This window comes from Delphinapterus leucas, chromosome 9 (genome assembly GCF_059928025.1).
Source record: "Delphinapterus leucas isolate spDelLeu-1000000601 "Yukka" chromosome 9, BTC_Dleu_Yukka2, whole genome shotgun sequence".
Lineage (NCBI taxonomy): Eukaryota > Metazoa > Chordata > Mammalia > Artiodactyla > Monodontidae > Delphinapterus > Delphinapterus leucas.
This window is the reverse complement of record NC_143137.1, coordinates 86,262,932-86,277,722: the sequence shown is the minus strand read 5'-3', so window position 1 is coordinate 86,277,722 and position 14,791 is coordinate 86,262,932. Positions and strand designations below refer to the sequence as shown.

General features: G+C 39.3%; 1 protein-coding gene across 2 annotated transcripts in view; it reads left to right on the top strand.

Annotated features, from left to right (window-relative positions):
• The window catches only part of RELN (reelin), a 527,392-nt gene that overhangs the window by 457,591 nt on the left and 55,010 nt on the right, over window positions 1-14,791 (top strand). For both annotated transcript variants that reach the window (XM_022554391.3, XM_089917770.1), the window contains 5 exons: window positions 3,543-3,763; window positions 5,596-5,743; window positions 8,011-8,269; window positions 9,129-9,378; window positions 13,360-13,528. In XM_022554391.3, the coding sequence (XP_022410099.1) occupies window positions 3,543-3,763; window positions 5,596-5,743; window positions 8,011-8,269; window positions 9,129-9,378; window positions 13,360-13,528 (1,047 nt within the window). The remainder of the gene's footprint in view (window positions 1-3,542; window positions 3,764-5,595; window positions 5,744-8,010; window positions 8,270-9,128; window positions 9,379-13,359; window positions 13,529-14,791) is intronic.

Here is a 14,791-nt window from a genome sequence, read left to right as displayed (position 1 = left end):
CAGCAAACTCCAGCTCTCATCTTCTGGAACTCTTAATTCTACATTTCTAGAAAAGAAAATCTGAGCAAATCAGCTACAGCCAGAAGGCCAAGCGTTGCAACAGAAACATAAATGCCAGAAATCTGTGCTTATGGGCAGTGCAGGCAGGGGAAAATGGCTGGATGAACAATCACTTCGGCTCCTTTGACCAATATCCATGATCATTATGGTACTGTGAAAAGCTCCAGGTTTCCTTTTTAGTGGACCGCTAATTTCTTCCAGTTGCTCAGCTGAGAATTAGATTAAATAGAAAACAACCCTAAAGATAGGGTGAAGGCCATGATTTTAGATTGTCTTAACAACTGAGACTTGCTTCCGCAAGTTCCCACATGAAAATAATCCGATTTAAAGGCATGTGATATACAGTCACTGCCAACCAGAGGTACTAAATGAAGCTACCCACCCCAGGACAATGCTCCAGGATCATGGAGCCTGCATCATTACCAGTTGGCTTTGTCCACCAGGCTGTGCTTACACATAAGGCATGGAGATGAAATCTGAACGAGAGAAATGCAGACAGCTGAATTTTCACCGACTGGTATATTGGGAGTCAGTTTAAAATATACCTCCTCTAATTATAAAGGTACAGAACTTAAACCATCATGTTATTTACATTCCATGTGATTTTCATTTCTATGAAAGGAAAGTAAATCTGTTAAGGAGGCATGTCCACTCTCACAGTGGTGTAAACCTACCTTTCAAACTGCCTTCAACTGCTTCTGCAAAGAGAAGAATTTGCCTTAGAAGTGTTGTCTAGTCCTTGTTTCAGGAAAACAATTAGCACTCTTCTTAAGACCCACACAGGCATGAATTGCTGGAAGGCAAAAGTTAAATTTTCTCCAACTCAGTGAACCATTCCTTGGTTTGTATTCAGCATGGTACATAATAATGGCACAAGTGCTACATGCTAAAAAAAATATATTACCCATGTTTAAATTGCCTTTTTCTGTGCACTCACAGGACACTAGGTACCAAAAAACTATACTGAATGTTTCAGGTGCAGAAATGGCTGTTTCTTGCCTTTACATATAGTCAATTCACATTTGCAGCATAAGTATTGATCTTCCATCGAATTTTATTCACATCACCCTTGTGTCTTTTTCATTTAGAGTCTTTTTGTCTTTAAAACTTCCTAATTGCTTTTGCTTTATGCAGTTTCATAATGAGTCAACCAAAACCCCTATTTAATGAAGACACTGCTGTGTGCTTGAAATTTTAAGTTTACATTAAAAAAACAGATTCTTTTGGATGCCACTGGCTTGGGAGAACAGATGCTGACATTCACCAGGGAGGGTGGCAGTGAGAAATTTTCAAAATAAGATTTCAGCAGACTGGGAACCACAGTGAAACCAGACCCTTCAGTCCATTTATCATAGTGCCTGCAGTTTCTGTGTCAAGACAGGTGAACAATAATAAATATCCAACCAAGGTGGTTCATTTTTATTCAGAACATTTGAATAAATAAGAAGTTCAAACAAAATCGAGGTAGGCTCTGTTCAAAGGAAAACTCCAGCCGTTTCCCTCAGCTCAGCAGACTGAAAGTTCAACAGGTAGGAAGTGCTTCTTGCCAAGACTAAACTCTGACAAGTACTAGAAAATAAAAGTTAATTATGAACTGGCATTTTGGCGGCAGCTTAATATAGTTGGAGTCTTGATATAAACAATGAAATTAGGGTTAAAATTATATGTGGGAACTTGACTCCATCTACTTTACCATCTGCTAAACTTTAGAAGTCTAGTAAATGCTTCTAATACTGACTTCTAATTTGTTTCTCAAATAAAAAGAACTATTCTGAATTTGGTTTCTATATAATTGAAAATTGGACAGATTCACAGGGTACAAATATGAGTGCACATGCCATCTCTATATCTAGCTCCTCTGAAATAAAGCCTATTTTCTTCGAACTGAGTTTTGTACATAATAAAATATACTCAACTATTTCTGGCCTGCTACCTAAATATGTAGGTTATTTCTAAGTAGCTAACTTATCGTCAGCAACGTGATAGGACAATCATCTTTCAAGTAAAAAGGAAAACTGCGTTTCATTTAAAAAGAAATTAAGAGGACTTCCCTGGTGGCGCAGTGGTTGAGAGTCCGCCTGCTGATGCAGGGGACACGGGTTCGTGCCCCGGTCCGGGAGGATCCCACATGCCGCGGAGCAGCTGGGCCCGTGAGCTATGGCCACTGAGCCTGCGCGTCCAGAGCCTGTGCTCCACAACGGGAGAGGCCACAACAGTGAGAGGCCCGCGTACCGCAAAAAAAAAAAGAAATTAAGAAATAAGAGACATTGAACTAAAAATAAATCTGACTCTGTCACTCCTCTCTTTAAAATAATCTTTTGGGACTTTCTGTTGCCAATAGGATAAAATCAAAAACACCCTAGTTTGGCTTTTAAGGCTTTCCATAACAAATGACATTCAAGAAACATTAATTGAGCATCTGCTATGTGTGAAACACTGTACTGGGCACCGTGAAAGAGTGCAAAAAAGAAAGAGGTATGAGCATTGGCCTCTAGGAGCTCATAGCCAATGAGGCAAATAGGTGTGCTTTTAAATACCTCCAGCTGTGATAACTATAATAATGGAAATTCCATCAAAATTATGGAAGAGAGAGAAATTAAGGGATGAGTTAGTTACCATATGACCCACCAAATCCACTATGATTCTACAAAAAAAAAATTGAAAACAGGTATTCAAACAAATACTTGTACACGAATATTCACAGAAGCACTATTCACAATAGCCAAAAGGTGGAAACAAAACAAATGTCCATCAATTGACGAATGGATAAATAAAGTTGATATCGCCATACAATTGAATATTATTCAGTCATAAAAAAGGATGAAATTCTGATACTTGCTACAACATGGATGAACCCTGAAAACATTATGATAAGTGACTAAAGCCAGACATTAAAGCTCATATAGCATATGATTCCATTTATATGGAATATCCCGAATAGGTAAATCCACAGAGACAGGAAGCAGATTAGTGGTTGCCAGGGTCTGGGTGTAGGGGAGAATACTTAATGGGCACAGGGTTTCCTTTGGGGTGATGAAAGTGTCTTGGAACTTGATAGAGGTGATAGCTGGCTAACACTGTGGAGGTACTAAACACCACCAAAATGTACACTTTAAATGGTTAATTATTACTTTTATACTTTGCGAATTTTACCTCCATTAAGAAAAGATTAGTTATGTAGAACATAGACAGTATTTAATGGAAAAATCCTTACCAAGAAAAGTCAATATTGAAAAAGGTGGAAGCTCAAGTGGAATTTTGACATAGTGATAGGATTGGGAAAGGCTTATAGAAAGCAGGAACTTTATTGGCAAAATCCTGGAGTTTGAGGAATGGAGTTTATGGTCCTGAAATGTTGAACCATGTTTTGTACTTCTTGAGTGTGGTGCAGAGGTAGTAACTGCCCACTGCTCATTGATCAGATGTGCTTACTTACATTAATGTGTTGATTAGATTTTGAAGGGCTTGTATCTCTTTTCCAGATCTGTGCGTTTCAGATGGTACCAAGGATTTTATCCTGCTGGCTCTCAGCCAGTGACATGGGCCATTGATAATGTTTATATCGGTCCCCAATGTGAAGAGATGTGTAACGGACACGGGAGTTGTATCAATGGAACCAAGTGTATATGTGATCCTGGCTACTCAGGTCCAACCTGTAAAATAAGCACCAAAAATCCTGATTTTCTCAAGGATGATTTTGAAGGTAATTTCTTCATATAAAATCCATGTAGCTTTGTGAAAGAACGTATACTTTAAGCACAATTTGTAATGTAGAAGTAATCATTAAGTTCTACTCTGATATTTCATTATTTATCATTACGTTTGGGACCACCCAAGCCTTCATTTAGTTCTGAATTTCACAGGGTTCCATTCTTGAAACAATGGTCAATGAGAGTGAACAAGACCGTAATTGAGAAGAACTAAGGCTATTTTAGCCATTTTTTTCTATCACATGTAATTTCTGATCAATGATAATTTTGGAAATGCCTATAGAGGGTTAATCTTGGGTAGAAGGAGCAAGTTTCCAGAAATATAAATTCTTGTCATTGCTTTATCACCAACTCATTATGCAGCCTTTTGTCACTTTATGCACCTCAGTTATACCTAGAATCTAATGTCATTATGTATGAAGATATGTGACAAAGTAGAAAAATGTATGTGCTCTAATGATTGAAATTATTCACAGTTAATTGTATATCCATTGGATATGCTTTCTGATAATACTGGAAAAACATTCTCACAAGAGAAAGTCTTAAATAAATGTAATCGCTATCTCTGTTAGGATAGTGAGATTAAAAGATTTTTTCTGGGCTTCCCTGGTGGCGCAGTGGTTGAGAGTCCGCCTGCCGATGCAGGGGACATGGGTTCATGCCCCAGTCCGGGAGGATCCCACATGCCGCGGAGCGGCTAGGCCCGTGGGCCATGGCCGCTGAGCCTGCGCGTCCGGAGCCTGTGCTTTGCGACGGGAGAGGCCGCAACAGTGAGAGGCCCGCGTAATGCAAAAAAAAAAAAAAAAAAAAAAAGATTTTTTTCTTTTTCCCAAGTTGTCTGTAAATTTTTTATAATATATCTATGGTTTTAAGGTATATTTTAGAATTAGGTTTAGGTATATCAATACTATGGAATATTATTCAGCCATAAAAAGGAATGAAATACCAATACATACTATAATATAGATGAACCTTGAAAACATTATACTAAGAGAAAGAAGTCAGACACAAAAGGCCACATGTCATGATTCCATTTTTATGAAACACAAAATAGGCAAATCCATAGAGACAGATAGATTAGTGGTTACCAGGGTCTGGGTGAGGGGGAAATGGGCAGTAACTGCTTAATGGGTACAAGGTTTTCTTTATGGTGATGAAAAAATTCTTGGAGCTAGTTAGCACAACACAACGTGGTTTTACAACATTGTGAATGTATTGAAAGCCATTGAATCATTAACTTTAAAATAGTAAAAAGGGCAAAATTTATGTCATATGCATTTTACCACAATCAAAAAAGTAAATTAGATCTAAGGTGAATATCTAAAGAGATTGGCAAGCTGGTTTTGAAAGACATTATTTAATAGGAAATATTAAATTATACTGAAATTTCTCCCATTAAATTTGTGTTTTTTTAAATATTATATAACACTGGCCTGATACTGTCCTCTCAGTAGCAAGGACACAGTAAAGAGGCCGGTGGAAAGGTCTCATTACTCTTTTTAAATTTTGGGCTGAACCACTCTGACTAGCCAGTGTCTTTTTTTGCAGTGCAGAGGAGCAGAAGGAGGGAACAATTTGGCTGGACCGTAGATACTCAGGAAAAGGCCTCCTCCTTCTGTCATGTGAACCCTTAAATCATACAGCCAAGGTTAAACAGTTCAGACAAGCTAAAATGTTGAATTGACTTCTTATCCCCAAAATATATGAGTTCAATATTCATGACTTCATATTTTAAAACTGCACAAAGCACTTACTAAATTCCTTTAAAAAAATAATATGACTGTATTTGGGGTCATAGGTAAACCACATTTTCCACTTTTTTCAGGTCAGCTAGAATCTGATAGATTCTTATTAATGAGTGGTGGAAAGCCATCTCGGAAGTGTGGAATCCTTTCCAGTGGAAACAACCTCTTTTTCAATGAAGATGGCTTACGCATGTTGATGACACGAGATCTGGATTTATCACATGCTAGGTAATCATTTTTAAATGCTGTTGAAGAGCCACCTTGTAATATAAAGTAGCAGAACATAATCAAATCAGAAAGAAACAGAGATCTCAAGGACAAGGCCTTCCATTGTAAATGCTGAGCTTCTCTCTTGTCAAAGACTCCATTAAGACACAATTTATATAATTTCCATTCTAAAACTGAGAGAGATTTGAACAATAACTGGATCAGAAATGAAACACAGCTAAACGGACAGAGGTTTATACCTGGTCTTCTACATGGTGGATGACTAGGAAATGACAACATTTAACTCACTTTAACTTCAAGAAAGTAATGTTACATCTTCTTTATCCACCTTCTACAGAATACATTTCATTAGCACTTGGACTATGTAGAATTTCTTTACCATTCTTAGGAGAAAGCTTAATTGAAATATAATACATGCACAAATTATTCACAGTTAATTTTATATCCATTAGCAATTTAAGAACATCTAAAGTGTAGCCTTATTGTTTATAAGCATTTCTTTCCAATGATTTGCTCATACATTCAAAGCACTCATTTTCTAAATTGAGCACAGTCACTCAGAAACAAACATTTTAAACTGGCTCAGAGGATTATGTCCTGTCAAGATGTGTATCCCTTGATCATTTGATGAGCCAAAAACTTAGCCAGTAAAATAGAAAATACAGTTTAACATGTATAAAATGGAACCCTGACCTATTTTTGCCAGTGAACAAAGAAATCATGTTTCATCTTTTGAAACATTTCAGAGTATCTTAACATACACTGTAACATATTTATCCTCTTCTTCCTCCTAAATCTTTCATTTATTGAATTATAAATTTGATCATGCTTCATAGAAAATACAACTCTTATCTATGAGATAATAATTTTACAGTTATAGAAAGCAAGATTTTATTTATCTCCATCCTATTTTAATGCACGTAGTTTGTTTCTCTTTATTTAAGATTTATCATTGGCAGCTGAGTTCTCTAATTTAGAAATTATTAGATTTTTCCAAGTAATTCTAACATGGTTTATCTATAAATTAATATAAACATTTTCCCAATACAAGTAGACAATGTGCTAAAAGTGTTTCTCTGTAAGTGATTATTGTTTTTATAGATATAAACTTCACAAGGCACTAACCATGTATTTTTGTCATTAATCCAATGTTAAAAGCTCCATTATTTATCTCATCTCAGTAGCATGCTGTATAAGATTTGCATATATTGACCTCCATATAAAATCCCAATTTTCTCAGGGTTATGAGGTAAATGAATGCCCAGTTAGTGGAGATGGGGGAGGGGAGGAACCCATGAAGAGTGCATGATTTTATATATGGAACTGCAAACTTTTATTGTAAGCCCCAATATATTTCATATGTTTGACATGCATCCATAATTGGGTATGTGTGTTGGGTTGCATGTGAAATTCATTCTGCATTACCAGCCAGCACAGCGGCCAGACCAGGCACCAGCAGTTCGCCTGCCAAAGATAACATGTGAGCTGGTTTTCATTGGCACCCCAGCTGGTTGCTGCCACTCTGTCCACCTCCCTGCCAGCTGGGAAGATTGCCACTGGCTGACTGCCACAGTCCTCGATGGCCAGTATCATCCATCCCAGACCCAGCAACAGTCAGAGCCTGGCACAGCCCACCACCAGCACCACCACCCCACACTCATGCCCTCCTGCCCCTGGCGCAAAAGACAGAAAAGAGGCTCAGGTTCGACACACCTCTTGCAAAAGATGCCTGGCCTCTCACAGGGAGGTGCTACAACTGGTGAATTTAAATGTGTCTCACAAAACCAACAATATGAGATCTGGAAAACTACTGGTAGAACCAGGGAATGGATGATTTTGCCAATAAACAGCATAAACAACATTGATTACACTCTTCCAGTTTCAGGTACTAAGGACAAGGATACGAATTTATCTTGAATAGATAGCAATAGACACTCCCAAACTTGGACAGCCTTTGGACCCCTCCCATCTTCTTATAGAATAGCCAGAGGGTGCAGTGAATGCTCACTTCCCTCAGACTCTCCCCTCTGGAGGAGTGCCAAATATAAATATGGGTACAGAATACCCTTTTTCAGACTTCACATTTTATTAACTCCCTTTCACATTAAAAAGGGAAGTCAGGCTTTGAAACAATTGCTTCGGACTTGGTTAAATCATGATATTCGTTAAAGCTATACATTCCCCCTATTATCCTGTGCACTTGTCTTTTGTTAATGGTGTGAATTTTCACTCAAGTAAAAGTCTACAGTAGATTTTACTCGCATCAGATTTGTGCAGTTCTTCATGAGACTGGGATGTGGTAAAGGTGTTCCAGACCCCAGGAGCCAACCTGTGCTTCTACAGTATTCTCTCAATGGTGGCCTCTCGTGGAGTCTCCTTCAAGAGTTCCTTTTCAGCAACTCCAGCAATGTGGGCAGGTACATAGCCCTGGAGATACCTTTGAAAGCCCGTTCTGCTTCTACACGTCTCCGCTGGTGGCAACCATCTGAAAATGGGCACTTCTACAGTCCCTGGGTAATCGACCAGGTCAGTCCCTTCAGGATTAACTGTTACAATGTTGTCACTTGAGCCAAATATGGCTTTAGAAAGCGGTTAGTCCAACCCCTCGCTCAGTAGAGGAAGCCCAGTACCCACAGTTGGGTGACTTACCCAAGGGCACACGGCTAGATTAGATGTGGCATTTAGGTTCCTTTCATTCTCTATTCCTTCAACTGCCTGAGCCTATAAAAACAAACGACACAACAGAAGGCCCAGGTTCTGCTCATAAGAGGATTCTGCCATATGGATAGAGGGACCTTATCAAGCATGATACAAGGCTATAATTCTCTGAAAAGGAAAATGTGCAAATTAGCATTGGTGCCACATGCAGTAGTTGCCCAATCCTCTTTCCTAGCCTTTAAAGAAAAAAATAAATAAATCTCCCTAACATCCTTATGGACAGTTCTGAAGGATCTTCATACATAATAATACGCATATCAAATAGAACTCAAAGAACCTGTTAACAGAAGGTAGGATCCATGCAAAGAATTGGAACTGAAATGCCTTAGGGTACAAATGTCCTTAAATAGAATTTTTACATGGAAAATAATGTAAGCCAAACATTGCGTTCCCAGCTTGGGTACGTGTAGTTTCCAAAGGCACAATTTGGCCCATGAAGGCTGTGAATGGTTTTGTCAGTCTTTCGATTTGTTTCTGTAGCTTTTTGCCAGGTGGGCAAACAGACCACAGAAACAGGAGCATGCTGAAAGGCCCTCTAACATTAAGCTTGCTGTATAACGCCAGTTCTGAGCGATCTGACAGATAAAAACAAACAAACAAAAAGAAATGAACTTTCTCCTATCTCGAAACCAAACTGAAAAGTTGTGTTTTAAAAAATATATTTCAGATTCTTATTGGAGGAAATATTTCTGGTAATACAGTCTTGGAGGATGATTTCACAACTCTGGACAGTAGGAAATGGCTGCTTCACCCCGGAGGCACCAAGATGCCTGTGTGTGGCTCTACTGGTGATGCCCTAGTCTTCATCGAAAAGGCCAGCACCCGTTATGTGGTCACCACAGACATTGCTGTGAATGAGGATTCATTCCTACAGATAGATTTTGCCGCCTCCTGCTCGGTCACAGACTCTTGTTATGGTAAGTATTCCCTTTCCAGGTAGAGGGACAGAGAAGTGTAAATGGGCATCCAAGGCTGCCTCTGTCAAAGGACTATACTACACCTCCAAGAAGTCTGTAAGTAAAACACAAGTGTGCTTTCGGTCAAAACCTAACTGCATTCTTGAAAATGCTGTGTGTAAATTGAGTTTTAGACGTTTATTTTTTAAAACCTCAGACTGTGAGCTTATTTTTAAGCATATGTCCATGAAGACTTCTTTTATAAACAATAGCCCCCAATTTATCTCCGTTTATAAATCTGGATTTTTTAAGGATCATATTTACAGAATAAAGGGCTCTCGTCATATAGAGAATGTCAGAATAAGCGATAGGATTTACACATACATTTGTATTTACATGGGTTTTAATTCATAGGGCTTTAGATTAGTCCAGTTATTGTCTCCTTTCCATCTCCCAGGAATCATGAAATTTTGCTGTTCCTATTTTGTCTGATACTTTCTGCCACCGTGGGTCATAGCATATTCTAAACCACCGTGATTGTGACCAGTTTGCATCTTCTAGGTTATGCATACCTTACACACGCGTGCACGCGCGCGCACACACACACAGAGACACACACACACGAGCCTATCTTAGGAGCTATAAAAACTGACATCTCTGCATACTTGGACCCTTCACTGGAATTTGCAGATCTGTCAGGATTCTGGGGACCTTCGGGTTTTTCACCACCCAGTATCACTATTCTTCCAAGAGATCCAAACTAGAATGTTCACACTAGAATGTTTTAGATTCTTGCGGTCCAAAATCTGGAGAACTTGGTTACTTCCAAGGTCCTGCAAAATCCAGATTTTTCATATTTCCATTAGTCTGAATTTAATGGACAGATCTAAGAAGGAAGCCCAGAAGAACTCTTTCTACTTCAGACTCAATCAGTCAACAGTAAACTAGTCAGTAAAGGTGGAACTTGGAAAAGTATAAGGTACACAGCCTGTCTTCACTAGGTACAGTCTAGTTGAGGGGATACTTCAGAAAGTGAGTCCAATAAATGACTAAATCCAGTGCTGTATGGAGTGGTGCTAATGCAAAATGTAATGAGAGTTCAGCCGAGGAAGAGATAATCAATGGATGGCCAGTCCAAGAAGTTTGGGAAGATTTCACAAAGAAGCTAAGTCCCAAGTGGGCATTGATGGTTGGAGTGAATCTGAAGGGTGAATGGGGAAGAGAGGACACCCCAGGCTGGGCTGGCAGCATAAAGCGGGGATTCTCCTGGTCCATGGGTAAACCATGAGCAGACCAGCCTGAACAGATAATATTTGCATCCAACGGAGGAGAGTAGAGTGCTAATTTTGAAAATAGATAGGGACTTCAGGGTCCTAGACACCCACTCCTTCATTAGCATAGGAAGTCAGCTAGAGACCAGGGAGGTGAGTTATGACATGGTCAGCATGCAGCAGAACCAGGACTGAAACTCTGCCTTCATAAGCCCAGTCACATGTGCTTTCTTCTGTAGGCTGGGTAAACCTCTTGAAAGGATGGAACTGAATAAAAAAATGAAAGAGGAAAGTGGCCAAGAAGAGTTGGCAGCAAATTAAGAAGGGCATTAAAAGGCAGGCACAGGAATTTGTGCTTGACAAGGTCATGAATAAGAGGGCACAGGGCTTCCCTGGTGGCGCAGTGGTTGAGAGTCTGCCTGCCGATGCAGGGGACACGGGTTCGTGCCCCGGTCCGGGAAGATCCCACATGCCGCGGAGCGTCTGGGCCCGTGAGCCATGGCCGCTGAGCCTGCACGTCCGGAGCCTGTGCTCCGCAACAGGAGAGGCCACAACAGTGAGAGGCCCGCATACCGCAAAAAAAAAAAAAAAAAGAGGGCACAAGTGCAGGGGAGTGGCATGGTGGGTTTTAGGGAGATTAGCCCAGGAGCCAATGAAGGTGGGTAGAGAAGAATCCCAACAAAAAAGTGTCAGTGGTTGTCTCTGTAGGAAGTGATGAAAACCTGAATTACGTGGCATGAAGAGAAAGGGCATGGATAAAACTAGTATGAGACACTGCAAACCAAAAGGAAAGAAGCAGCAAACCTCAAAACCAGGTGACATGTTGAACATAGAGGGTAAAGAAGAAAGGAGTAAAATTTCTAAAATAATTTCTAAATTCTGAACCCAGAAAACTAGTGCAAAAGCATTGTCACTGATAGCATTTGGTAGTTAAGAAGAGATGTTTATTTATGAGGGACAATGATGAGTCTTTCTCTAGTTTGGTGAAAACAGTTTTAAGTGGTGGTATCCTTTAGTGCGGAGGGCTTGCAGTGTAGAAAGCAGGAACTTTGTCTATACTGTGCATCACGGTATGCCAGCATCCAGGACAATGCCAGGCTGAATAAACATTTGCTGAATGAATAAAATCAATTTTGAGATGTAAAACTGGGAGATTTGGGCACAGAGATAACAGTTGAAGCCCAAGGAAGACAGGTGTAGAATAGAAGGCCAGAAATGGAGTCTGGAAAGATGCCCATAGCTGGGCTAGTTAGCACAGAAGTCAGAGGGAAATAAGACAGGAGATTCAGAATAATGTCCTTTAAACGAAAGGAAAGCTTCAAGAACCAGGGAGTCATCAATAATGTCCAAGGCTGTAGGGAGGGCAAGAACAATGAAGACTGAGACAGGCCATTGTATTTAACTAGAAAAGGCCACCAGGAAACTTAGGCCACCAGGACCAGTGAGTGGTCCCACGCTGGCTGCATGGGAGAATCCCCTGGGAAACTTAAAAGCTCCCAGCACCTTGGCCTGCCCCACAAGAGTGAAACCCCAATCTCTGCAGGTGGGACTTTGGCATCAGTAGTTTCTAAAGGTACCCAGGCGATTTCAGTGTGCAGCCAAGACTGAGAATCATGGTCTTAGGAAATTTCAGTAGGGAGGTATGGGCTGAAGTAGTTTATAAAGTCTTAAGAAGGGACCAGAGAGAGAAATATAAAACATAGCATGTAGGTTGAATGTTTTGGAAGAAGAGAAAGGAAAGAAAGAAATCTCTTTCCATAAGACCCACAGCCTGACTTCCTGCTTTGGCACGAACTACATGGCCTTCAGCTCCCTCTTTATGCTTCTCTGATTTCCCAGTATATTCCATAACACAACAAAGCAGGATATATAAGCAAAAGAGATTTGTCAATTTCTTTTTTTTTTTTTTTTTTTTTGGCGGTACACGGGCCTCTCACTGTTGTGGCCTCTTCCGTTGCGGAGCACAGGCTCCGGATGCACAGGCTCAGTGGCCATGGCTCACGGGCCCAGCCGCTCCATGGCATGTGGGATGTGGGATCTTTCCGGACCGGGGCACGAACCCGTGTCCCCTGCATTGGCAGGCGGACTCTCAACCACTGCGCCACCAGGGAAGCCCGATTTGTCAATTTCTTAGGAGTTTCACCTATACCAGAGAAAGTTTGGCATAAGTTGGTCAGGATCCCTATAGAATGCTTAAATTTTGAGAAGGCTGCTCAATATTTTTAACTATTTAAAAAGTAGTCATTATAACATATGGTTATTACGTTCTGTATTTGTATGTTAACCTTTAAATAAACAGACAAAATATAGTTATTATAATACATAAATTATATCTAATTTATATAATGTTTTTATACAATATATATCCTATAACTATTAGATTAAATAATAAATATATATAAATTATAACTATTATTATTATTGCTTTAACTGCATGTGAAGCAATAGATTTGTTAGAATTGTTCTGAAAATTTCGCAATTAAAGAAGTGCTTCAGGAAAATTTACTTTATGTTTCACTTGATCATATCCCCTTAACAGAAAAATTATTTTAATATGGAAAGTTAAAAATAATCACTAGTAATATACAGAGGAAAAAATAAAACCAGGAAATACATTTGGGGAAAATCAAATGATATTTGATTGAAATTAAAACATATGAAAACGTAAGTAATTATGGTTCCTGGATCTGCAGATATGTATTTCTAACCAGAATAATGCTTCCTGTTTCAGCTATTGAGTTGGAATACTCAGTAGACCTTGGACTGTCATGGCACCCATTGGTAAGGGACTGTCTGCCTACCAATGTTGAATGCAATCGCTATCACCTGCAGCGAATCCTGGTGTCAGATACTTTCAACAAATGGACCAGAATTACTCTGCCTCTCCCACCTTACACCAGGTATGGATGTTTCTGCATGTAGTGAACCCGAATGTGATATAATTTGGCATGTCCAATTTCAGCACAGTAAGTTTAAATTAGTTACATGAGATTTTGTTACTTGTTGATGATATTGCTATGCATGAATTATTAAAGCGACCTTAATACGTAAAAAAGAAACCAGTTTTTGTGGTGACATTGTCCTGTGTTTTCCCTAAATCCAGGCCTTTTCTGACTTTTAACTCTAATATTTTTTTAAATGGCATATGAAAGGAAACAGTGGCCAGCTCAGTGAGCTTCTCCAACTTAAGTCACTAGGCCAAGAACAAGTCTTAATGGATTTAAATGGAGTCTATTTTCTGTCAGTCAGACTATTGTAAATATAGCAGTGAGTGGTATCATATAAACGGATGTAGCATAAAAATGTGTATTAAAATTACTGTCTGCTTTTGAAATTTTATTTTGAACAGTATCTTGAGAATTATCACCTGGAATGTTCTTTTATGTGAGAAACAATTGTAAATGCTCCTTCATTGTGTCTTTAAGAAATGACAGTGTCTTAATAAAACTGCCTGGTAGATGCTGGTAGAGAAGTTAAGTCTAAACTATCTGTGTATTTGCGCTCCTGCTTGAGTAGAGCAGAGAACTCACCTTGCCTAGTGGGATAGTGTTACATGCCTCTCTCTCTTTTCACCATCTAAGTAGAAAATGGTAATCAGTTGCTGCCGTTAAGAAAGAAGCAAAGCCAGCAATGCCGTCTGTGGAACGGGAGTTATAGTTTGGGCTCATTATTGTTCTCTCACCTCCCCACAAATGAAGAATGAATAAATCTTCCTAGCAAATGATCGTAAAATTCAGCCGTTCATCTAGGACTTAACTTCTCCTGGGATTATCATAAATGGGATGGGTTCACCTACTAACAGCCTAGGGCTCCTGTACAATTGCTGGCTCAGGGGTGCAAGACTATATCAACTGTCAGCAGAGTTGCCAAGTTTAAATGAGATACGTGAGATTTTGTTGCTCGTTAAAGGTATTGCCATGCATGAATTATTAAGGCGATCTTAATAAGTAAAATAGAAAAAAAAAAACTCTATTAAGGTGGTAGTCTTTTAAGTCATTATGAATTCTGTGAATTATTACCCAGCAACATGGTAGCATTTTGCAAACAAACGACATTCTAAGATATACTCCTGCTCATTATTATGCCCTTGAGTCTTTTACTCAAGAAAAATAATTAATCCTCATCTTTTAATCTATCTTTTGTCTCTTACACATACCCATAAA